A 26,158-nucleotide genomic window follows, 5' to 3' on the forward strand; every position below is an offset into this window, starting at 1 on the left:
CAGGTCTCTATGGTTGGTACTGGGTTTAAAGGCGTGTGTCACCACCTTTGGCTGTGTCCTTGACCACACAGAGACTGCTTGCCATGTGATTGGATTAAGGGCGTGTGCTACCACCACCTGACTTGTTTATGGCTGGCTATGACCTCTGATCTCCAGGCAAACTTTATTTAATAACATACAAATAAAATATCACCACATTTTTCATCACAAATAAAATATCACCACAGTGTGTTGTTTAGTGGCCACAGGAATCCTGCAACAGAGTAGTGTTGTTAATCTTCCTTTTCTGTATAAGGAGATTGACGCTAATTGTTCAATGGTACACAGTAAGTGGTTCAGCCGGATATGAGTTCAGCTGGGCTCATTCAGGAATCTTAGGGATTAGCTGTTATTACATCACTTCCCTGAAGGTAGCTTGGCATCTCCAGTGGATGCTGGAACCATTTGTATGACTGGACTTTAGTTAGAATTTCTAAGCTGATTTCTTAGAATGGATGTAGAGTCGAGAGTATGAACATGCATGGTTGTACAGAAAATGTTTATGTAGAGATATAGATGGTAGATGACCTTGTGGAACACTGGCATTTAGAAATACAGAGGAAACAAATTTGGAGAGGTGGGAATTCAAAGAACAGAAGATGATATCAGAAGTTGAGTGGTGTGCTCAGTCAAAAAGGTTTTGAGGAGAAATAGAATATTGAGGGAAAAAAAAGATCATTTTGTTGGCCATTGGCAAACAGTAAGGAATGGAAGCCAAGTGTTGTGGGGTCCGACACAATTATTCTGAAAAACAAAAATCGAGGTATTAAGTTTGGAAAAATCATATCTGGGAAAGAGCAGGCCTAAGCAAAAACAAGGAGGATAAAGGTGTCTGTAAGTGGCTTAAAGGAAGAAACTAGTGGGGGATAAAAGCCCAGGAAAGAGAATGGGAAAAGGAGACGTGGAGATGAGGTTAGAAGTAAAAAACGTTAGCGTTATATGTTAATAATAACGAGAAGAGGTTGCTGGGTGTGGTGACTCAGGCCTGTAATCCCAGCAATTAGGAGGTGGAGGAAGGAGGAGCCGGAGTTCGAAGGCAGACCAGCCTGGCCTACGTGAGACCATGGCTCGAAACAAGCTAGCGAGAGGGGGGAGGGAGGGGGGGATAGACAGAGGTGTTTCTATTTCTAAGTTCTGCCATTTTTCTCGTGCTGTTGCGTATTCCAGCAGCCGGGAGTTTTTAAGGAATGCTACCTACCAGTCCAGGGTCCTTCAGTGAGCACTTCAGTTCAGCTTTGTAGGAAACCTGGTTTGGGGACATGAGTTCTGTTTGGGGCAGGAGCTCAGAAGGAACAAGGGTCACCTCTAGTCTATCCCCAGTACCTATCACAGTGCTTATTAGCATGTGTAGGAATCCACTAAGTATTTGTAATGTGTCTGTCTCGAGTTCTGGGTGCTCTGAATTAGAAGAGTTTTATTTTATTTAATTTATTTATTTATTTAGTTAGTTAGTTTTAATAAGTCAGAGTCTACCTATGTAGTTATGCCTGGCCTTGTACTTACTGTGTAACCCAGGCTGACTTTCGAACCTGAGACCTTCCTGCCTCAGCCTTTCCAGTACTGGGATCATAAGTGTAAGCCACCACACGTGGCTTGTATTAGAACATTTCCAGGAGTGTTCAGGTTCTTGGTCACAGGAAGAGTTGAGGCGTAGTTACCCTGTTGGTGCTGGCCCTCAGCCACACAGTTGTCTGTCCTTGGCCAGCCGCCTTTCTGCTACCTCTTGGCTTTATCTGGCTCTAGAGCCTCCTCCTGACTTGTTTGTGGCGAAGGTTGGGATGTTGGAAAGCTCCTGAGTCTGTGGGATGCCGTGGTAGTTAGTCTCTGAAGTCACTGAGCACACAGTTTGGGTCTGAGGGCTCTTGAGCTGTCCGTTGTCTTCTTCACAGCGCCCCTGTGCAGAGGTGGGTAGCTTGCTCTTTGGGACTGGTGGAAGAATTGGTGCTCTTCTGAATAAGCATGTCCCATGGAGGAAGGAGGAAGAGGCACCAGGTGACATTTACAAGGTTGAGTAATTTGTGTGGGCCTGTAAAGTTTGGGCTCAGTGAGCAGTCAGTCCCTAGAACATGATGCTTCAGGGCACACAGGCTTTGGGGAAAAGCTGGACCGATATTCCTGTTGTTGAGTAGGAAAAAGGAGAAATAAGAGGCGGACCGTAGGAAAGGCCAAGTTTTAAAGACTAGTTTTCACCGTGGCATTGCTTACGAATGAACCCAGGGTCAAGTGCTGTGTCACTGGGCTATGTCACCAGCTGAGAAATAAGTTCTGTTTTTCAGAATGGTGACTATAGTTAATAATAACAACAACATATTGTATGTTTCAAAATTGCTCAGAAAGTAAAATTCAAATGCTTTTACCTCAAAAATAATAGATATATGAGCTAGTAGATACATGAATTCATTTAAGTTAGTCATTCCACAGTGTATGCATATATGAAAATACCACATTGTACCTATCCTATAAATATATATAATCATTGTTTCTCTACTGGAAAATAGAGGAACAAAAGAGCCAAAGAGGGAAGGAGGGAGGAAATCAACGTTGGTACACTACTGCACTCAACCCCAGGCCTTTCAGACTTAGCAGGCCTCCAGCTGTATCAGTTACTAACGAGATCTTAGAAGACGTTTAGCTCGGAGTTAGCGTTGTCTTTTGTTGGGGATCTTCTTAGTCTTTGACAGGAATCGTTCCACCGTCCTTGCTTACCGTTTACGATCTCGACTCGAGCTTCCACGCCCTGTAGAATGTCCTTAGTTGGAGTTTACCTACTCCTCCTTGTGTTTAAGCGTAGGTTTTCCAGCTCCCGAGAGACTACCACAGGGCTGGTATCAGTGTTCTCACTGTGTGCTAGCAAATGGTATCTGGAGCTTGTTGGTCTCCTTACTGATACTTTTATTAGTTTTTGTTTTGTTTCATTTTGTTTTTCGAGACAGGATTTCTCTGTGTAACCCTGGCTGCCCTGGAACTCGCTCTGTAGACCAGGCTGGCCTCGAACTCAGATCTGCTTGCCTCTGTCTCCCTAGTGGGATTAAAGGTGTGTGCCACTACTGCCTGGCTTACTTTTAACAATTTAACAGTTTGTTATAAACTTATTTTTTCCCTTTGTTATCTTTTGGGGAAATACTTTAAAACTATTTAAATACATTAAGAAAATTAAACTATTAATTTTTATTTATTTATTTGCTTGTTTTTGAGGCAGCCTCAATATGTGGTCCATGCTGGCTGTGTGTGTGTCCATCTGCTGAGTGCCTGTGTGGAGGCCAAAGGCTGATGTTGAACATTGCCCTGAATTGTTCTCCACCCCCCCCCCTTTTTTTTTGAGACAGGGTCTCTCTTAATGTGGAGCTTACTGATTCGGCTACACTGGCTGGCCAGTGAGCTCTGGGAATCCATCTGTCCTTGCCCCTTATCCCTTCACCCCAGCATAGGGTTATACGTGAGTGCCACCATGCCTGGCCTTTATGTGGGTGTTGAGGTTCAGACTCAAGTCTTTGTGCTCACACTGCAGGCACTTTACCTACTGAACCGTCTCCTCAGCCCCTGGTCTTGATTTATCATCCTCCTGTCTCAGCTTTCTGAGAGCTACTACTGTAGCAGTGTGGCACCCTGCTCTACTTTGTTCCTTTTATTTATCTTCAGTATACATTTATGATGCGCTGTTTTACACAGTGGTTTTCTTTGTATGTGTGTGTGTGTGTGTGTGTGTACATATTCACGTGTGTGCCTTTGTGTGCATGTATAGTGTGGAGTCTTCCTGCATCGCTCTTCACCTTACTTTTTGAGATGGGATGTCTCACTGAATCGGAGGAGCACACGCTTCCCAGACTAGCTGGCCATCGAGCTCCAGGGACCCTCCGCTGCCTCTCCAGTACTAGGATTACAGGCGCATGCCACCACGCCCCGTCTTTCCTGTGAATGCTTGGGATCTGAACTCAGCCCCTCAAGCTTGCATAGCAAACACTTGATCAAATGAGACGTTTCTCCAGATCCACATGGAGGTTTCTGTCTAGGCATTTTCTGAAACAGGGGCTTATGTAGCCCTAGCTAGTGCCAGACTTGCTATGTATTAGAGGGTGACCTTGAGCTCCTGACCCTCTTGTCCCTGTCTCCTGAGTGCTGCGATTATAGCATGTGTCACCATGCTTGGCTAGCTTTAATCATTATTGTTATTTAATGTAATACTTACTGTTTTAAATATGGGCATTGGGAGTCTGAATGCTAGCTTCTATCCATTGAATATCTAATCATTCTGTTAGCACTTTATTATTTTTTGGTCCCCAAGATGTTTTAGGTTTATTTGATACTTTCCTATTCTAGTCATGGAATCAACCATCTCTCCAAGGAGCCATGACTGTTTTTAGTAGAGAAGCCAAAGTTAGAAAGCAAGTTTGTGGTGCTATATGCACTCTTTGCTGCTTAGGGAGGGAGGAACCAGGGTCCTGGGTCCTCTCAGTGGACAGGATGAAGGTAGGAAGTTTATGTATGCAAATGAATAGGTATCCCATATGTGGATGAATAAATGTAGCTGTATATGTTTATTCATATACATGCATATGTATTCAAGTGTGTAAATAGAAACACATATACATACAGCATGTTTACATCTGTATTTATTTCTGTATCTACCTGTATATTGAAAACTACAAGACCACACAGACAGCTCCAGTGAATTACAAGGTTAATTTTGGCTTTTATTCTTTGCATATTTATAACTCTTTTTCCTGATGTGAGGACCCTGGTTCTCACTGTCCTGCATATCCCTCATTTACTGTACCCCACCTCTGTGACCAACGCCTGTCTCATCACTGCTGGCACATCCTTGCTTGTGAAGTTGCTCCTCTGGTTCTTGGCACTCCACAGCACAGATGAATGGATGATTGCCCTATTTATTCCTAACCTTTGAACTTTGGCCGACATTTGCAGTTGTTCTTGAAGGTTCTCCTTGGGTACAACTCTGTACCTGACTCAAGCTTTGTCTCGCCTGTTGGGCTGCGAAGGATAGGGTGCTGTCCTTGTTCCACTGAGGGATGCAGCTATTACAAGGCTCAAGTTCCTTATTTTAAATACCCTTGCCAGGCAGTGATGGTACATACCTTTAATCCTAGCACTCAGTAGGCAGAGGCAGGTAGATCTTTGTGAGTTCGAGGCCAGCCTGGTCTACAGAGTGAGTTCCAGGATAGCCTGGGCTACACAGAGAAACCTTGTCTTGAAAAACAAAAAAAAACAAACAAAAAAAAACGGAAAAGAGAAGTTGAAAATAGAGCTTAGGACAAGTCGTACCTTTGCGTGCTGTCTACATAATTCAGGGTGCAGACTGAAGACAGGGGTGGGTATCCTTGAAACATTAGTATCTTGCTTTTTTTCTCTGTGAATTAGCCTTGTTGTGATATGGACAGTCCTAGTTAGCCAAAACAAGTTCAGTTTGGGGCATTTAAATTCAGTGAGCAGGGAACAGTGCCTTCCAGTCCAGTAAGCTTGGCTTTTCAAAGATCATGTCCTGTAAAGAGCAGTACAAAGAGCAAAGAGGACCCGCTGTCCCATTACCCATAGGTACCCATCCTTCCAGAACTGTATAGTCTATAGGTAAGTTAGATTAGCGATGTGGTTAAGACATGGTGCTTGATGTCTAAAGATTTGGGGTTGATTCCCAGTCCTCCTGTCTAAAGCCTATAGATTTAGCCAAGGAACTTCCCTGAGGTCTCATTTCCCAGGATCTATCTAACTGGTTCATTAAATGTATGTCCTTAAAAAAGCATATGTGCTATGCAAGATCCTGCTGAACAGTATCAGGAAGGGCCAGTCCAGTACATGCTTCTAAGGGGTCCCTGTGCCTTTTTAAGGGTCACCCTGTATTTGTGCCCTAGATTGCTCATTCCAGGACAAGTTCCTATACATCTTCTTTTTTTCTCTTTCCTTCACGCTCAGTTTTCTTCCTTTTCTTTTAAGCCTTTTCTGGTTTAGATGTAGGTTGGTAGGTAGATTGGAGTTTATTATAGCTTATGCATTTTGATGAGGCTGTCTCCTGGTCTTAAGTGTATAGAATTGGTTGTAATGATTTTCATTCATTATTTTGGGGCAGTAAGCGGAACTGTAAAGGAGAGCCTTTCATCCTCAGCATTGCTGACATTTTGGGCGAGATAATCCTGTGCTGTCGAGCTGTCATGTGCCAGCAGCACCCCTGGCCTCAGTACTCTTCATTTGTGACAGTCGAAAATGTCTCCAAACACTGTCAGATGTCCTCTGGGAGAGGGGGTGAAATTGTCAACTGCTGAAAACTACCAACTATAAATATTGCCTCCCTCACAGCAATTATATAGGAATAATGAGTTACCTGCCTTCTTGATAGTCTGCCTGGTGATGTTTTGACCTCTGGAGATGATAGTATACAATTGGAATTTGCACGAGTCTGTGGTAAGGTGCCAGTAATAACACAGTGGTTACTGAGGCAGCCTGTTTGCATCTCACCCTTACAGGACCATAATAACAAACATGATTCGAATAATAAGGCTGCCATTGTTGATGCCTTGTATGTGCCGGCAGCGACCCAGTGAAGTTTAGTTCAATGTGTTTACTGGAGAAACCTGTGAAATCTGCCCAAGTCTGATGCAGCATGTGCCTGTCAACTTAATAACCCAAGTGAACATTTTATTTGACTCTTGAGATGAGAAAGTCCAATTACAAAAGAGTCCAGTAGTATCCCAGATCTGAGGAACAAAGAGATCATTTGTTAATGATGAAATATGGCTACTAAACTATGCTAAGAGTGGTCAGTGGATTTTTCTTAACCAGCATTATCTGAGGTGGGCAGATTGTCTTGGGTGACAACCAGGGTGTACGTAGCGTTCAAATGAGCCTCAAGAGATAAATCCTCTGCCCAGAATGTGAAGATTTATGATTTGCTCTCTGTGGTGGTCTGTTTTGAGAGAATTTGTTACAGGCCAATAACTGATTTGGATTAATCTTTAGAAACGGAGACTTCAGTCTTTAAGCTGCCTTGTTGTTTTGGGTTCATGGAACATCTGTAAAGAAAGATAATCCATGTGTGCATGTTAAGTGTGAATTTAAAGAAATAAAACTTTATATGATATTCTCTTAAAAATAAAGAAGCTGTGTAATTTTTTTTTTTTGTTTTTGTTTTTTGAGGTAGGGTTTCTCTGTGTAGACCTGTCTTGGAACTTGCTCTGTAGGGCAGGCTGGCCTCGAACTCAGAGATCTACCTGCCTCTGCCTCCCTAGTGCTGGGATTGATGGTATGTGCCACCACTGCCCAGCTGAATCTGTATCATTAAAATTCTGATGGTCTGATATAAAGGTTGGAAAATATTTATTTTATGTGTGTGTGTATTTTGCTCGAGTGTATGTTTGTGCACTGCATGCATGCCTGACGCCTACAGAGGCCAGGAGAGGGTGTCAGATACCTTGGAACTGGAATTACAGACAGTTGTAAGCTACCATGTTCTGGCAACTGAACCCCAGTCCCCTGGAAGAGCAGCAAGTGCTCATAACTGTTGGACCATCTCTTTGGCCTCTACAGGTTGAGAAATTTGAGGTGGGAGTTTAGTCAACATTTTATCCTTTGGGAGGCTGGAGAGAGGGTTCAATGAGTGAAGTGCCTGCTCTGTGGGCCTGAGGACCTGAGTGCCGACCCCTGGCGACCACGTAACTGGGAATCCAGCACTGACAGGACTGTGGAGACAGGCAGATCACCGGGGCTCACTGGCCAGTCGTCCTAGCTGCATCGATGACCACCAGGTTCAGTGAAAGACCACAGCATTAAGTAATAGTAGTAACAATAATAATAGTAGTAGTAGTTGTAGTAGTAGTAGTAGTAGTAATTGTAGTAGTAGTTTGGCTTTTAATTTTTATTACACTTAGTGCTTGTCACTCAGTTGTTTTTGGAGAATATCAAGGCTTTTGCTTTTGCTTTGTTTGTTTGCTTTTTGTGGGTACTAGTAATTAAACTAGAGCTTTGCACATACTAGACAAATCCTCTACAGCCTGAGCTATATCTTACCCTTATTTTTAAATCTTTACTTAGAGTTTAAAGTAAGTAATGACTAAAAGCTAGTTTTTGAACCAGGAGTAACAATGAGTAAAAATATTTAGTATTCTTTACTTTCCTGTGCTGCCCCTGCTGTTCTGTGGTGTCCCTGCTGTCCTGTGGTGTCCCTGCTGTTCTGTGGTGGCCCTGCTGTCCTGTGGTGGCCCTGCCGTCCTGTGGTACCCATGCTGTCCTGTGGTGCCCCTGCTGTCTTGTGGTGTCCCTGCTATCCTTATATAGGCTTCCTTGTCTTTTTAAGATTGTCGTTGTTACTTATTGTTTGAAACAGAGTCTCACTGTGTGTACCTGGCTGTCCTGGAACTTTCTGTGTAGACCAGGCTGGCCTCGAACACAAAGAGATCCACCTGCCTCTGCCTCCTGAGTGAGTGCTGGGATTAAAAGTAATGCACCACTATGCCTGGTCCCGTGTCGTGTCCCCCCCTTCCCCCACCTCCTGCTCAAGATCTTGTTCTGTATCCTGGGCTGGCCTTAAACTCATGGTCCTCCTGTATCAGCCTTCCAAGTGCTGGGGTTCCAGGCGCCAAGCTCAGTTGGGTTTCCTGTTTCTTGTGTTCAAGATAGCATCAACAGAAGTAGTTGTCACAGGACACAAGCAGAAAAGGTTAGAATGATAATTGTCACAGTAATTGGGCTATTATTTCTTAGCCTTCTTGAATTAGAATATTGTTAAGGTTTTCAGGATGACTTTGATGATTGCTATTTATAATGTTAGTAATTAATTTTATTTTACGAAAGGACTTTTGGTTGTAATATAATACATGTTTAGCATGATGTGGTTTTACAAACTGAACATACCTGTATAACCAGCACATGACCAGGAGGACTTCCTTGTGATCCTTTAATTACTGTGCCTACCCAAGGTAATGGCCTTCCAGATGAACATATAGCTTGATTTGTTTTCATGCTTGATATACATGCAAGTATATAGCATTTATTCTTATATCCAGCCTTTTTCTTTTCTTTGTTTTTTGTGGGGGATTGGGGGGGTGGTTTCGAGACAGGGTTTCTCTGTGCAGCTTTGCGCCTTTCCTGGAACTCACTCTGTGGCCCAGGCTGGCCTTGAACTCAGAGATCTGCCTGCCTCTGCCTCCCGAGTGCTGGGATTAAAGGTGTGAGCCACCACCGCCCTGCAGCATCCAGCCTTTTTCACTCGACCTTCTATTAGTGAGGCCCATCCTGACTGTTGTGTTTTGTTTTCTTATTGTTGTATGTTAACTCACTTGTGTGATTGAACCACAGTGTCACCCCCCCCCCCCAACAGGGTTTCTTTGTGTAACAGTCCTAGCTGTTCTGGAGCTCGCTCTGTAGACCAGGCTGGCCTGGAACTCACAGAGATCTACTTGCTTCTGCTCCCAAGTGCTGGGATTAAATTGCCACCACACCTGGCCACAGTACATCTCTTTATGGTCACTGCGCATTATCATGTATATAGTTTGCACTATTTTTTTTTTTTTTTTTTTTTTGGTTTTTCGAGACAGGGTTTCTCTGTGTAGCTTTGCGCCTTTCTTGGATCTCGCTCTGTAGACCAGGCTGGCCTCCAACTCACAAAGATCCACCTGCCTCTGCCTCCCAAGTGCTGGGATAAAAGGTGTGCGCCACCACCGCCCGGCTTATAGTTTGCACTATTATAAATAATGCTACTATGCTAATGCTATGAAAATAAGATGCATTTATTTTGACTATATATCTAATAGTGGAATTGTTAGTTCACAGTGTCAACATTATTATATAGTGATTGGTTGTTTTTCTTTATCTTTTTTAGCCAGGGTCTCACTCTGTAGTTCAGGCCAGTCTTGAACTTGTAATCCTTCTGCCCCATACTCTGGAGGGCTGAGATAATAGGGTGAACCGCCGTGCTTGTAGTAATGGTTTTGAAGATGACTGTAGGGATTTGTGTTCCCGTATCAGTGTATGAGTTCGGGTGCCTGTGTGGCTTCTCTGACACTTGATATTTGCCGTCATTTTCTTCTGTCCATTCTGGTAGCTATGCAGCGGAATTTTAGAGAGTCTGTGGGGAAAACTAGCTAAAAATTTGGAGCTCCTTGTAGCTGCCATATCAACCCCTGCTGTCACCAGCGCCTTAATGTCACCCTGTATGCAGCAGCGCACTCTTGGACAGGCATAATCTGCACTCAGAATCAGCACGCACTCCTGGAGAAGATGCCTGGAGATGGTCAGCCCAGCCCAGGGTGCTCGGGCCCCAGCAGTTCCAGTTTTGGTCTCTCCCACGACCCTTCGCCATACGTACAAGTGTGGTTTTGTGATTTATTGCGTCTTTTCCCGGTTGAAGCTAGGCCAGTGTGCCATGACCCATTATGTCCTCCGCAGGGGTGGAGTTTTCATTAGATTCCTGGTGGTTTTCCATGAGCACAGTCCTGTTAGCTGGTCATTTTTCTCTCCTACTATGTGTTTTGTTTCTTTTTCTTGCTTTCTTGGATTGTTTAGCACTACCAGGATAGGGTTGAACAGAAATGACACCTTGTTCTGGGGCTGAGGGTACTGCATTATTTCAGCATTACGTGAGATCATTGTTCTTGTTTTTGGTAAATGTTCTTTTTTAAATGAAGGAATGTTTAAAAAAAAACTTGTATTATGTATGTGTGTGTATCTGAGTGTGGATTTATAATTTGTACACCTGAGTACAGTATGGAGGCCAGAAGAAGGTGTGCGATCCCTTGGAGCTGGAGTTACAGGTGGTTAGGAGCCACCCGACATCAATCCTGGGACTGGAACACGTGTCCTCTGTAAGAGCAGTATGTCCTCTTGCCTGCTGAGCCAGCTCTCCGGCCCCTGCTGACTTCCCTTTAAAAGTCATTATTGGACCTGGCCATGGTGGTGGCGCATGCTTTTAATCCCAGCACTTGGGAGGCAGAGGCAGGCAGATCTCTGTGAGTTGGAGGCCAGCCTGGTCTATAGAACAAGTTCCAGAACAGCCAGGGCTACACAGAGAAACTGTCTTGAAAAGCCAAAAAAAAAAAAGGTCATTATTGGTTTCATATAGTTAAGTACTTATTCTTATTTACCAAGGTGATTGTGATTCTTCTTTTTTTTCTGTTTGTGTGGTTTCATGCATACTTTTGAAAACATGTCACACACAAACCAATTATATAATTGTTTTCATACAAGATGTTCTTTGCAATTTCTCTGTTGTATATTTCCTTTAAAAAAACCATACTTTATGTATAGCAATACAATTTACATATTAAATAACTATAATAGAATGATTTTAAGTATGTTTTTGTTTTGTTTTGTTTTTTTTTTTGAGACAAAGCTTCTCCATGTAGTTTTGGTGCCTGTCCTGGATCTTGCTCTGTAGACTAGGCTAGCCTCGAACTCATAGAGATCCACCTGGCTCTGCCTCCCAAGTCCTGGCATTAAAGGCGTGTGCTACCACCACCCAGCTTAAGTAGTTTTAAACAAAGAAAAAGGAAAATTTTCAGGTTAAAAAAAAAACCTTCTCCCAAAAGTGAATTTGAAATTAATCATTCTTTTCCTATATGGGTCAGTGTAATAATTTAGTGACTAGTCACACCTAATTCCTGTTGCACTAATGCTCAGTGGAATTAGAAAGAGAGCCCAGCTTTCGAAATCACTGCCTGAATGCAACACCACATGTTGGATTCTTTTGGAATGTAAAAATGATTCTCACTCCTTCAGTTACCAAAGCTGAATTCACAGATCCACCATGGAAATAAAAGAAAACTATGTTGGAGTTGAAACAGGAAAACAATAGCTTTGTGTACTCTGACTCGTCTGTTCTTTGCTTTTGTCTTTTATGAGACAGTCTCGTGTATCCCAGGTTTGCTTGGCGCCCACTGTGTGTCAGACAATGACTTTGAACTTCTGATCCTCCTGAATGCTGGCAGCACACCTGTTTATTGGTGCTGGGGACTGAACCCAGGGCTTCCTGCCTGGTGGGCAAGCATTCTACCAACTGGGCTACATCCTCAGCCCGTATTTTCCTTTTTCATGGGGAGTGTATTGTGAGAAGGTTTTCATCTCAGGGACTCCGTGGGCAGACTCAGAACGTTCTTCTAGGATCCTTCCACTGCCTGCCTTTGCTTCGTAGAGAGAAGGAGAAGAATGCTAAAGCTTTCCTTGGAGCGGTTGTTTCGATTCACATTGTTTTATTATTTGGCATCATTAGAAAGGAGCATGGGGGTCAAGGAAGGACTGTGAGGTGGGAGCTGGGGCAAGGCAAGCCGCGCATGATGGCTCTAGGCCGTCCCTCCCCTTCCCACGCTTCCTCTTTCTCTGTAGTTCCTGCTTTGCCACAAGTCAGCTACCTGACCTACTGCAGTTGGGCAAGTTACTTAGTCACCGGTTTTGTTTCTTCTGGGGTTGAGGACGGCGACCGTCCCAGCAGCTGTGAACCACTGCGTGAGGAAAATGAGAAAATTAAATGAACAATTTACAAAATAACGACGTTAACAAAAATGGGAGTCATTGGTAGGACTAGGTTTGTACAGTGGTGTCTCACATTTCTAATAACCTGAAGACTGTGCACAGGGTACTGGTGAAGAAGACCGTGCACAGGGTACTGGTGAAGAAGACTGTGCACAGGGTACTGGTGAAGAAGACTGTGCAGAGGGTACTGTTGAAGAAGACTGTGCAGAGGGTACTGGTGAAGAAGACTGTGCACAGGGTACTGGTGATGAAGACTGTGCAGAGGGTACTGGTGAAGAAGACTGTGCAGAGGGTACTGGTGAAGAAGACTGTGCAGAGGGTACTGGTGAAGAAGACTGTGCAGAGGGTACTTGTGATGAAGATGCTTGCCCCCTCCTGGAACTACACCTCTTAAAAACCCTGTGCTAAGTGCTCGCTTTGGCAGCAGTTACTAAAATTGGAACGATAAAGAGAAGATTAGCATGGCCCCTGCGCAAGGATGACATCCAAATTCGTGAAGCATTCCATATTTTTTTGGGATTTAGCTCAGTGGTAGAGCGCTTGCCTAGCAAGTGCAAGGCCCTGAGTTCGGTCCTCAGCTCTGGAAAACAAAAGCAAAAACAGAAACAAAAAATCCTGTACTAAGCCGGGCGGTGGTGGCACACGCCTTTGATCCCAGCACTCGGGAGGCAGAGCCAGGCGGATCTGTGAGTTCAAGGCCAGCCTGGTCTATAGAGCGAGATCCAGGACAGTCACCAAAACTACACAGAGAAACCCTGTCTTGAAAAGCCAAAAAATAAAACAAAAACAAAAAAACAAACAACAACAACAACAAAAACCCCCTGTATCCTAAGAGCTGTAACTGCAAGAGGCATAAAGAGGCAGTTTGGGTCATTCGCTTAAGCTTTATAAAGTCCCTGGAAGGTGTTCCCTGTTAACCATCTCACATTGGGAATTAACAGCTCTTGATAAGCAGGCACCTGAACTGGTAAAGAACTGATCTTTAAAGGGCTGTTACCATAGGGTCCCTTTAAATTGCAGCCACCCTAATTCATTTAAGGGTTCAGTTGTTGATCATGAACTCTTTTTCCAGAGGGCCAGGGCACAGAGTGAGAACAGTTGGGCTTCTGCCTAGAACAAGGGCACGGTTTCCAACTGTGGGCGATGTGACGCGCCCCACGGGGTCTTAGTCTATCCCTGCTTTCTTGAGCTAGCTAGCTTCTTTGTGAACGGAAGAGAACCTGCCCCTAAGACAGAAGGTCCCTGATGGTGCCCTGAGACACGCTGCTGTTTTTTAGATCAAGTAGCACTTACTTGATAACTGTGGTCCTAACATAAGTTAGTATGTTGAGGGAGGCATCGTAGGTTTACCGGGAACGCTGTGCTCTGCTTCCAGCGGGGAGCAGGGGTGTTTTGTGCTGTGTCTCTGAGTGCTCACCTCTGTGCCCTTCCTCTGTGTGCAGGAGTGTTGTAAGAGCCGAATTCCATTTATGGTTTTGGGAGTGGATGGGTGGATTCCACAGAGGGAGGTTTAGATTTATAAACATAACTATTAGCATGATCACTTACCTGTTCAGGTTTACAGCTCGTTATTTCTAAACTGGTTTTAACTCAAATCTTGTGGAATGCATCGGGGTGGGAAGAAAGCCAGAAGCAAAGTAAACTTTCCCAGTCTATTAAACTTAACGATACATGAGAAAGACTGTAAAAGGTCATCTGAATAAAAGGCTGTTTACATAGTAAGATTTTAGAAGCAGTAAAATCACATTCAATTTAAGAGATATTAGAAACTTCATAAAGCATAAATCTGTCTGTTTCTAGCATTATAAATCACAGCCTTCCTTCTGTGGAACATACCAATCCACTCCCCAAACCACATACTCCTGGGGTCCAGCAAGATGGACCCAGCAGGTAAAGGGACTTACCACCTATCCCAAGGACCTGAGCCGACTCCCTCAAACTATCCTTTGACTTCCACACACAAAAATCGATAAAAATGTTATATAAAATTAAAATTCTTAAAATTAAAAAAATTTAAATTCTTGAAAACTTGGTACAGGGATTTGGAAATGACTTTCTATTATGCAGATTTGCTTTGAAAAACATGAAATCCAGACCTTGACATGTTTCACTTCATAACTTTTTTTTTTTCGTTTTTCGAGACAGGGTTTCTCTGTGTAGCTTTGCGCCTTTCCCAGAACTCACTCTGTAGACCAGGCTGGCCTTGAACTCACAGAGATCTGCCTGCCTCTACCTCCCAAGTGCTGGGATTAAAGGTATGCACTGCCGCCACCACCCAGCCATAATCTTGCTTGTGGTTGGTTTTGGTTTGCAGCACTAGGGATGGAAGCAGAGCCTGGCACATGCTAAGCTCCTGGTTAGCCACGGAGCTCCATGCCAGCCGGTGACTTTCAGGTGGAGGGTCTAGTTGCATTGCAGTTTGAAGGACACCACGCTTCAGGGGTTTCTGCTTTTTTCCGTCAAGAGGCCTGGCTTCCTTCTGCCCTTCGACTCTGATTGTCCCCATCTCTGTTCTCCTAAACTGGGGTAGGTACTGCCTTTCCTTACTTCATTGTGCCGCCAGACAAGCTGTCATCAACTTCAAAGAGAAATTACTTTCCTGTCTGCCTGGTGCCCAACTGCGTCCTGCAGAGCAAGGGCTCTGGTGTCCTTATTTATCTTTGTGGTGGATGGATGTACATCCATGTGGTGCCTGGGCCTGGGCCTTCATGGGCCTCCTGAGATGTTTGTTGGATATGGGGGTAGGCTGAGGCCCACCCCAGCAGGGTGTGAGTTGTGATGGTAAGTTTTCGTGAAATGATTTTGGGTATTGACTTACTCTCCCTGAGCCTCCACTTCTGGGGATCTTGTGAAAATGCAGAGTAGTTCTGTGGTGGACTCTGACATTTTCCATCTATTCAAGCTCCCAGGAGGAGCCAGCACTCCCAGCTCTCCAGTTACAAAAGACTAAAGAGTATGGTTGGCTTTGTGAGTAGTTTAAAATTCTGAAGAAAATCACAAACATTTCTAAACATGCCTCAGTTTACAGAATGCTGGGTGATGACAGTCTGTACCTTAGGAAGTTTCCAACATATGGTAATATCCCTAAAGTTGACAGCAATTTTATTGCTCCTACAATTTTGACTTTGACAAGTTAAAAATACCAAATAAATGTCTGGGAAAGCATGTGAGTTAGCATTTGCTCCTCATCTAAAACACGGGGATGCTTGCTTGCTGAAGATGAGGCTTATGCTAATGAGGAAGCCGAGATAGAGAGTCATGTGATCTCCTGTGTATAAATATAAGTGCACAGACAGACAGGCAGGCAAGCTGTTGATGACTCCATCATCGGAGGAGGCGTTCCCGGTCGTTCCCCAGTTCTCCAGAAGGTAAGCATCAACTCTGGAGAGAGGGCCGGTAATACGCTGTCTGTAAATGGGTCCTTCTGAAACGTGCTTATGTTTCCTGTTTCCTTTTTTACTTCCCCGGAAAGCCGTGGTACTTGACATCAGCACTGTTAGTTGGGAACTTTTACTCTTCTCGATTCTCTGTAAAATGTCTAAAAGTAGTTGCATTGGTTTTTGTGTGTAACTTAGAGGATGAGTTTGTCAACTCTCTTCTCGGCTACACAAGGGGTATGAATCAGGCCCAGCTTCAGTGTCCAGATGCTTACAGCCATGTCTGTGATGGACTCGAGTCATTGAGAACTAGTGTTTGCTGTCTGCTGCTACCAGTGTCTGGTCGTCCCTGCTTCTACCTTCTGTTTTACTGTGTATGCAGGTTGAAATATGATCTTGCTACATAACCCTTTGGCCTCCTGGTTATTAGGATTACAAGTGCCTGGCATGGCTTAAACATTTTTTCCTATAAAATCTGGACAGGAGAAGTTGAAAACCTGCAAGAAGTGTAGTATATTTTACTCATAGCTGAATTGGCCATTTTTATATAATGAGGTGGGTTTTGTTTTTATTTTTATTTATTTATTTATTTTGAGACAAGATATACCAAGCAGGTTGGCCTCAGATTCCAAACAGCTTCTTATGTGTCTGAGAATGACCTCTGACTCCTGATCCTCCTGTGGCCGCCTCCGGGAAGCTGGGTTTACAGGCTTAAACGCTTCCTCCCCTGGCTTCTAACAGTTAACCCTCCCGAGGACTGCAGTTTGTGCTATCAAAGGAGGCCGAATCTGGCCTTCTACAGCTGGTGTGCACTGAGGGAAGTCTGCGAGTCGTCGTCGTCATCATCATTTCAAATCGTTTGTAATCCTTGGGGCTCCTAAAGTGAACCGCCTGGGCCAGGCTTAGTAGCGGAAGCCGCGTGTAAATGATGTTAGTGTAAGTAAAAGTCCTGTAAGGTTCGCTCCCACTTAGTGAAAAGCTTCATCAGAAGTGGGCTCTCCCTGAAGTGGAGCCTTGCTGGTCAGGCTGAGGCACATTGGGTGCTGCACGCCGAGCTGCTTATTACCACATTTATTTGTTTGTTTTCTTTGGTGACAGTGTCTTACTGTGTAGCCCTGGCTGGCCTGGAACTCTATGTAGACCAGGCTAGCTTCAAAGTCACAGAGATCTGCATGCCTGTGTTTCCCAAGTGCTAGGGTGAAAGGGATGCATGAGTGTGCATGTCTCCCATGTCCTTCCCTCTCTCGCTTACTTTTTCTTTAGGGTCGTGGTTTGGTAGCACATGATGTCTAGTTAGAGTACTGTCTCCACTATTACATGTCTTTCTCTCTTTTTCTGATACAAGGTCTTGCTATGTAGCCCAGACTGACCTGGGACTTGCTATATAATCAAGGATAGCCTCAAACTCAGTATCCTCCTGCCTCACCCTCTCAAGTACTGAGAGAGCAAGACCACCTGCCTTGTGACTGATTTAACATTATGCTACCACTAGGTTGGAACTCAGTTTCCCCTCACCCTCAACCCCTAGTGCTGGGCATTGCATGACAGCGAAGACACCGACCACCTGGCCACACTCCTAACCTTTGAATTCTTTTTGCTTGTTTAGGCGTTTCTGAGATTGGGTGGTGAGTGGGAGGGGGTTGAGGGGCATAGTGTGTGTGTGTGTGTGGTGGGGGGAGGTGTCTCGGTATCTAACCTCTGCTGATCTTCTGAATCTCCAGCCTCAGTGTGATGTCTTCATAGTCGCATGCCACCACGCCTTCCTGCAAAGTAACAGTTTGAAATGGTGATTCCTATTGAATTAAAAGTTTTTGAAACAATGTCCTGAAGGCATTTGCTACTTCTAAACAAATTTGTCATTTAAGAATCCCCACTGTTACCTAAGCTTCTTTGTGCCCTTATTTGAAATCTTAGAGTTTTCTGTTACCCTGAGGTGTATGTTTTTGTCACAAACAATGGTTTTTAGATTTTTGTATTCAGATTTTCATCTTTAACAATAAAATTGCCTTGTGGCTACTGATAGGAAATAGTTGTTAGTAATGGCATTTCACTGGGACATGGTGGAACATGCTGGTGCCTGTTTGAAATCCCATCACTTGAGAGTAAAGACCAACAGATCAGGAATTCAATGTCGTCATCAGCTGCATTTTCTAGTTTGAGGCCAGTCTGGGCTACAGGAAACCTTGTTAAAAACACACATATAACCCATTCCCAAAGCAGGCACCTCACTTTCAAATTACTGCCCTTGATTTCCCCCAGAATGTCACTTTGTGTGTGTGTGTGTGTGTGTGTGTGTGTGTGTGTAAGCTAGAGGCTGATGTCGAGTGTATTCTTTAGTCACTTCCACCTTATTTTATCCATTTGTGTGGATGTGCGAGGGTAAGTGTGTGCTATGGCACACACGTAGAGTCAGGACAACTTGTAGAGGTTGGTATGCTCCCTGGGATTGAACTTAGGTTTGTTTGGTGGCAAGCACCCTTATGGTCTGTCCAGCTCCCACCCAAGCTTGCTCACTGAGGCAAGGTCTCCTGGTCAAACCCAGAGTTCCTACTCTGACTAGTCTTGCTAGCCAGCTTACTCTGGAGATCCTCTGGCTCTACTGTAGAGCCCGGGATTATAGGAGCATTACCTCACCCACCTGCGTTTACGTGGGTTGAGGATCTGGTCCTCATACTAATGCGGCAGGTGTTTGATCACAGCCACCTCCCAAACCCTTGTCTTGAGGTATTAGCACGGTGTTTTATCCCAAATGATGGCTGCTGGTCACGGAGTTCTGGGTGTCCACCTGTCTCTGCACCTGCAGTGCTGGGTTAGAGTGAGCGGCAGCATCCACCTTTGCATTGGTGCCGGGATACGAACTCAGTTCCTCATGCTCGTGCAGTAGGCATTTTATAGACTTAAGACATCGCCCTAGTCCCAGCTTTGTATGTTGTTGTTTTAATTATTTCAGTCTGTCTGTCTGTCTGTCTGTCTGTCTCTGTTGTCTATATGCACATCCATGCACCACATACATACCTGGTTCCTGCAGAGTCCGGAAGAGGCCATTGGATGGACTAGAGTTCTAATAATAGCCTGTTGTGAGATGCCATATGGGTGCTGGGAATTGAACCCCCAGGTCTTCTGGAAGAGCAACCAGTGCTCTGAACTTCTGAGCCATCTCTCCAGCCCCTACTTTGATTTTTAAAGAAAGTATTTGTACTCTAAACAGGGCAAAATCATTAGCACTGCCTATATAAAGCATGATATGGCTTAAAATTTTTTATTTGTTTTACATGTGTGCTTTGTCGCATATATGTGTGCCTGGTGCCTCTGGAGGCTAGAAGAGGGCTTATCTACTGAAACTAGACTTACAGACGGTTGTGAGCCACCACATGGGTCCTGGGAACCAAACCTGGGTCCTCTGCAAGACTGCAAGTTCTCTTAACCACTGAGTCATCTCTTTAGGCCTGCATTATGTGATTTTTAAAACCAGTATTATAATATATTATTGATCTTTAAAATTCCAAATATCAGTCGAGCATGGTGGTGCACACCTGTAATCTTAGTTTTTGGGAGACTGAGGCAAGAGAATAGTGAATTTGAGGATAGCTTGGGCTGTGTAAAGAGAAAACCCAGCCAAACAAAATCTAAATATCATTTCTGAAAAAAAAATATATATGAGACTGTGTTAATAGCAAATCTCTTTGGTTTACCAACTTTTAACTCTGATTACATACATAATTATATATAATTTTAGAGAGGAAGGCATTCTGTTAAAAATCAGGCTAGACTTTTCTCCTAATGCTTTGAGGTTCCCTTCCCATTTTAGTGTGCATGTGTGTATGCATGCTTTGCATATGGGTGGGCACATGTGTGTTGTATGGGAGCCCAAGTTTGATGTCAGGAATCTTCCTTGATTATTTTTCCATTTTAATTGGAGTGAGGAGGTCTCTCCATCAAACCTAGATTTCCCATGTGACTAGTCTTGCTAACCGGTTTGATCTGGGGATCTCTGGTCTCCACCTTCAGAGGCTGGAATTACAGGTGAGCCACCTCACCCTCCTGACATTTATGTGGGCTCTGAGGCTCTGAACTCATGTCCTCATGAATGAGTTATGTAGCAAGTACGTAGCCATCGAGTCATCTCCCAAAATCATGTCTTGAGGTTTTTATTACAATATTTTATCACAATGTTTATGTTCCCTGTGGTTTGCCTGTAGGTCTGGCTATTGGTCATTTATTTGTTTTTTATTGTCATAATACGGATGGTCTAGCTCAGCGCCTTAGGCATACTAGGCCAGTGTTCTACCTCTGAGCTATATCAGCAGCCCTGGCTATCATCAGTCTTCAAAGATCTACCTTTGTCTTCTAAGAAGCCAGGGTACCAGCGTAGGTTCATTCTTCTCCATAGTTTCAGATGTGTTTTCAGCTTTACCTGATTCCTATATGAACTGGCCAATATTTGAGGTTTAATATTTTGCTGTGAAGCAGTTCCTAGTTAGACAAAAGTACCATCTATCATGCTCTAAAACAAAACAAAACAAAACAAAGCTGTGCATACCCCAGACTCTGGAAGCCCTTCATTGTACCAACCCCAACAAACACCCTATGGGATCCCATTTGCTGGTGGTTCTTTTTCTATCACTGTCTCTGGCCTTCCTGGAGAAGAAAGGGAAGACCTGCCGGAGGAAGCCCTTTGGTTGTTTGGACAGTGCTGGGGATTGAACCTACGGCTTCACACATGCTAGGCAAGCGTTCTGCCTAGTCTTCCTGACTTTTCATTTGTTTCACATCCTGGCTTTTGTTGCTTTCATAAGGCAGCTTGTTTGTCTTGTTTTCAAACATTTCACAGCATGAAATGGAGGCTATTCCGCGTGCTCTGAGCACGCGTATGTTAGACTCAGACGATCCTGTTCAGCCTTATCTTGGAATCCATCAGGCTGAGCAATATGGCTGATTCAATATGGATTTGTACACAATCTCTCACCTTACTCTCTAGCAGATACCTTTACAGTGTGTGTGGACGTAGTTATTGGTGATGGAAAACCCATCGCTGACCAGCTCATGGTCCAGCCATCCTGTCAAGTCCCCATTGAAGTGCTTATCTAGATAAAAAAGGGGCAGCACAGAACAACACTGTTAGTGCTTGTCTGGAGAGTGAGGGGTGAGGTGGAGAGGAGGAGGCTACATCCTGTAAGTAGCCTGTAAACCATTTCCTTCAGGGCTCAGTGGGAAAGCAAGCTTAGCTGTGTGTGAGTCAGTTTGGCCCTCAGCAGCAGACGCTGCACCAGCAGATGCTGCACCAGCAGACGCTGCACCAGGTGTTTTGGTTGTTTTCTGTTGTTTTGGATGGTGTTATAGGAATTTGCCTGATGTTCTTTCTTTTAAGAGCAGTCACTGTACAACAACTATCCTTTTCTTTCCAGTTTCCAAAGAAAGACTTACAGCAAGATGAGCAATCCGGCTATCCAGAGAATAGAAGACCAAATCGTCAAGTCTCCTGAAGACAAGCGAGAGTATCGTGGGCTGGAGCTGGCCAATGGCATCAAAGTGCTTCTCATCAGTGACCCCACCACAGACAAGTCATCGGCGGCACTCGACGTGCACATAGGTACGGTTAGTCTCCTGGGTGATGATCCAGTGGCAGCAGCATTTGATAGAAGGTGCCATGTGCATAAGGACCCACTAGTTATCACATTTGTGTTTTTTCTTATTCTTTGTATTATTTTTGCTGTTTGTTTTGGTTTTGTTTTTGAGATAGGATCTCACTCTGTAGCCTAGGCAACCTAAAATTCACTGTGTTGCCCCTGTTGGCCTCTAATGTGTTATGATCCTCCTGCCTCTCAAGTGCTGGAGTTATAGACATAAGCCACCATGCCTGTTTGTAGTGTTGAGACAGGTCTCACTATTAGCTCAGGCTGGCCTGTACACATCTAATAGAGTTCCGTTATGTTTCCAGCTTAGGTGATGTAGCCGCAAAGAAATGCATTGCATCCTTTAAGCCAGTTTTTTCCTCTGGTGTATTGAACTCCTTATTTTATAGATTTTTTTTTTCCCGGTTTTTCGAGACAGGGTTTCTTTGTGTAGTTTTGGTGCCTGTCCTGGATCTCACTCTGTAGACCAGGCTAGCCTTGAACTCACAGAGATCCGCCTAGCTCTGCCTCCCGAGGGCTGGGATTAAAGGCGTGCGCCACCACTGCCCAGCTATTTTATAGATTATTGTGTGTACATTTCTTCTATATATGTAGTGTCACTTTAGTCCTGTTATCTCCTACACATGTATATGCTTAATGAATAGTGGTTTTTTTCTTTAATAAAAGCTTTAATTCAGTGACATTTTAGAATTGGGGGAATAAGGTAATATTGAACAAATAACTGCTTACCTTAATACAGTGTTTTGCAAATATCTAATTTTGTTTCTTTTTTTTTTTTCTAGACTGGGTCTCTATTATGTAGACCTGGTTGTCCTGGAACTCACTATGGAGAACAGGCTGCTAATATCTAGTTTGTATTCAAAGGACTAAGATAGGAATATCTAAAAGACACAACTGAGGCAAGAGAAGGAAAGTATTCTGCTTAAAATTTCACAGCTATGTTGAGTGTGGTGGCTCACACTTTTAACACTAGCAATTGTGAGCTGGAGGCAGGAGGATTACTCCAAGTTTGAGACCAAGGTGGGGTACATAGAGAGACTTCATTTCAAAACAGCAGCAAACAGAACATTAGAAATAAGAAAGTTTTGTAATAGTGGAGCTGCTGCTCCTCAAACTGCTGACCAGGGACATCACACAGTCGGCCAGTGCTGTCCCCTGAGTGATGTCCAGGCAGGGACTGCAGTCTGGTCTTCTTGTTTACTTTCTAAGCAATGCCAGTTCAGAGCAGCCTCAGTCACCTCTCTCGGTGTGTGTGATGTTGAGAAGTTCAGACCACTTATAGCTCATTTCCATCTGGTAGCCACTACCATTAAAAAGTGGACAATTACACATGTGCTTTCATTAATTACCTATGTGCTTTCTCTTCCAGGTTCATTGTCAGACCCTCCAAATATTGCTGGCTTAAGTCATTTTTGTGAACATATGCTGTTTTTGGGAACAAAGAAATATCCTAAAGAAAATGAATACAGCCAGTTTCTCAGTGAGCATGCTGGAAGTTCAAATGCCTTTACTAGTGGAGAGCATACCAATTACTATTTTGATGTTTCCCATGAACACTTAGAAGGAGCCCTGGACAGGTAACACTGAATGCCTTGCAAAATACAGAATTTTGTACAGTTACTCACATTAATAAAAGTAGTAATTACTGTTTTTACCAGGATGACATCACCGTTTTATAGTTTAACAAAGATATTGCAGGGCTGGTCAGGCGGTCAGTGGGTGGCCCTTGCCCCCACGCTTGCTGACCTGAGTTTGCTCTAGGAGCCACACGATGGCAGGAGACCCAAGTCATCCTCTGACCTCCCTGTGCGTTTCTCTCCTCCTCCCTGCCCAAGATCATGAAATACAGTATTTTTTTTTAAAGAAGATACTTTGTAGCCAGGTATGGTGGCAAATGCCTCTAATGGTACTCTGGAGGCAGAGATAGGTGGAGCTCTGCATCCCAGGCCATCCTGGTCTACAAAGTGAGTTCCAGGCCAGCCAGGGCTGTATAGTGAGACCCCGTCTTTAGAAAACAGACAAAACAAAACAAAACACTGTGTTTATAAAGCAGAGAAATTAATGAGAGATGTCACATTTTTACTTCGTGGTAGAAGGGTAATAATGTCACAGCTGTGAACTGGCCTTTAGGACTATAAAATATTATATGGACTTATAAAATTGTTACTAGCCCTTCTCATTGTAACTTTAGCAGATGGTAAAGAGTAACCTATGACAGGGCCTGGAGGATGGCTCAGCGGTAAGAACACTAGATGCTCTGCCAGAGCATCTGGGTTTGTCCCAGCACCCACGTGGTGGCTCATCGCCATCTATAACTCCAGTTCCAGGGGATCTGATGCCCTCTTCTCCCTTCCTCTGGTCTAGACACACAAATGGTACACATACATAAATGCAGGCAAAACACTCAAAAACATTTTAAAAATATCTTGAGTAAAAGAATAATTTGTGACAGTGTCACAGATCTCTTTTAAACCCAGTTAGTGTTCCGGAATGTTATGTCTTAGATAATCTTTCTCTAGTTTCACACTTGTCACTGATGCTTACTTGGTGGATATAGAATTAAAAACAAAGCAAAATCCCATGCATGAGTGTGCATGCCATGGTTGGTGCTGTGTGTTCGTGAGCAGGCATGCAGATGCCACAGAGTGCATGTGGAGGTTAGACAACACCCTTGCGTGCCCTTGCCTTGCACTGTCATTTGCTACCACAGACAACACCAGGCTAACTCTCTGCCTACCAGCTCCCCCAGGAGTGCTGGGAAACAGGTCCGTGGGACTGCGGCTGGGTCCTAATTCAAGTCTTCAGCCTTGCACTGAAAAGGGCCTTCCTCACTGAGCCGTCTCCACAGCTCAGACACAGACTATTCCAACTTTGAGGATGTCTTGAAAGTGTTTTATGGAGCAGGGTCGTTAGGACAGTGTATTTCTTTTATTTAAAAAATTGTAAATTAGCCAGGTGTGGTGGTGCACACCTTTAATCCCAGCACTCAGGGCTCAGAGGCAGATGAGTCTCTGTGAGTTCGAGGCCAACCTGGTCTACATAGTGAGTTCCAGGATAGACAGGGCTGTTAAACAGATAAACTCTGTCTTTAAAAATAAACAAACAAACAAATAAATCAAATAGAATTACTTTTATTTACTTTATGTGTATGTGGGGGTAATGTCACATGTCACGGGATGCATGTAGAGGTCAGAGTGAGAGCCTGTGAGCGTCCCCTGTCTCCTTCCACTGTGTGGATCCCGGGGACTGAACTCAGGTTGTCAGGCCTTGTGGAGACACCTTTGCTTGTCCAGCCATCTCCATCTTGCTGGCCCCTAATTTAATACATTCTTTTTTAGATTGATTGATTTATGCACTTTATGTTAATGGGTGCTTTGTGTGTGTGTGTGTGTGTGTGTGTGTGTGTGTGTGTGTGTGTGTGTGTGTGTGTACACCAGCAGAGGGCGTTAGATCCCAAGAGACTACAGTTACAGATAGTTGTGAGCCACCATGTGGGTGCTGGGCATTGAACTTAGGACTTCTAGAAGAGTAGTTCTGTGGACTCAAGAAAGGTTATATTGGTTGCTTATGTTGGAGTTACATACCATGTTATTTGTTGAATTGATGCTTATTAAAAATTCATAGGCTATTTACTATTTTATAAAAGCTCGTAATCATGACTTAGACTGTTGTGACATACTTGAGGTTTTTCATTGCACTGTTTTTTCCTGCTAATTAAAGTTTTTCTAAAATTCAAATCACACCTTTTAAAATTCAGTGACTTAATTTGTTTGTCCTGAGGTGCCTGAGTTTTAATGAGATTGCACACTGTGGGCTGTACATTTAAGATTTTTAAAACATTTAAAAAAATTATTAGTATGTGTGTATGTGAGTTGTGTGCATGTGAGATATGTGATGTGTGTATGTAAGAGTGTATATATGTGTGTGCATGTGATGTGTTTGTGACTAATGTATGAGTATGTGTGTGTATATGCATGTATGTACTTGTATGTGATAATTTGTGTGATGTGTGTGCATGTGATATATGTTTGTGACTGTGTTTAATGTGTGTATGAGTGTGCATGTGTGTACAAGTGTGTAATAAAGTGTGTGGTATGTGTTTGTGACTTGTGTAATGTGTCTGTGTGTGTGTGAGTGTGTGTGGTGTGTGTGTTGGGGTAGAGTGTGTGTGTGCACATGCCTTGATGCATATGCAGAGGTCAGAGGGGATTTGATTCTCTTTCTCCTGTGGATTCCTGAGATCAAACAGGTTCTCAGGCTTGTGTGGCAGGCACCGTTATTTGCTGTGACGTTTCATTGGCGTCTTAATAAATCATTAAGATTTGACAGTTATCAACTGCTTTTCCCCTGTTTGAGGAAACTTTAAGTCTCACAGACATGTCAAACTGCAAGTCTTAAGTAGACCACAGCTGTCTCTTACATCAGTTTTGACCTTTTAATGTTAATATTCTTATATTTTCACTAAGTTTAGCATCTCTGGAAAGATCAACACCTCTGAATTTACATATGTCCAATATTGTATTTTTCTTCTATTACTTAGAACTTCTTTATATTCCTTTTTCTTAGAGCAATGGTACTTCTTTCTTTCTTTCTTTTTTTCTCTCTCTCTCTCTTTTTTTTTTTTGGTTTTTTCCAGACAGG

General features: G+C 43.7%; 1 protein-coding gene and 1 non-coding gene across 4 annotated transcripts in view; both read left to right on the forward strand.

Annotated features, from left to right (window-relative positions):
• The window catches only part of Ide (insulin degrading enzyme), a 103,104-nt gene that overhangs the window by 10,814 nt on the left and 66,132 nt on the right, over positions 1 to 26,158 (forward strand). For all 3 annotated transcript variants that reach the window (XM_052762816.1, XM_052762817.1, XM_052762818.1), the window contains exons 2-3: positions 21,290 to 21,474; positions 22,887 to 23,094. In XM_052762816.1, the coding sequence (XP_052618776.1) occupies positions 21,290 to 21,474; positions 22,887 to 23,094 (393 nt within the window). The remainder of the gene's footprint in view (positions 1 to 21,289; positions 21,475 to 22,886; positions 23,095 to 26,158) is intronic.
• LOC128095719 (U6 spliceosomal RNA) lies at positions 12,918 to 13,020 on the forward strand. Its single transcript, XR_008213331.1, has one exon. It is a non-coding gene; the product is annotated as a U6 spliceosomal RNA (small nuclear RNA).

The sequence above is a fragment of the Peromyscus californicus genome, unplaced genomic scaffold, assembly GCF_007827085.1.
Source record: "Peromyscus californicus insignis strain IS unplaced genomic scaffold, ASM782708v3 Scaffold_4__1_contigs__length_199733344, whole genome shotgun sequence".
Taxonomy (NCBI): domain Eukaryota; kingdom Metazoa; phylum Chordata; class Mammalia; order Rodentia; family Cricetidae; genus Peromyscus; species Peromyscus californicus.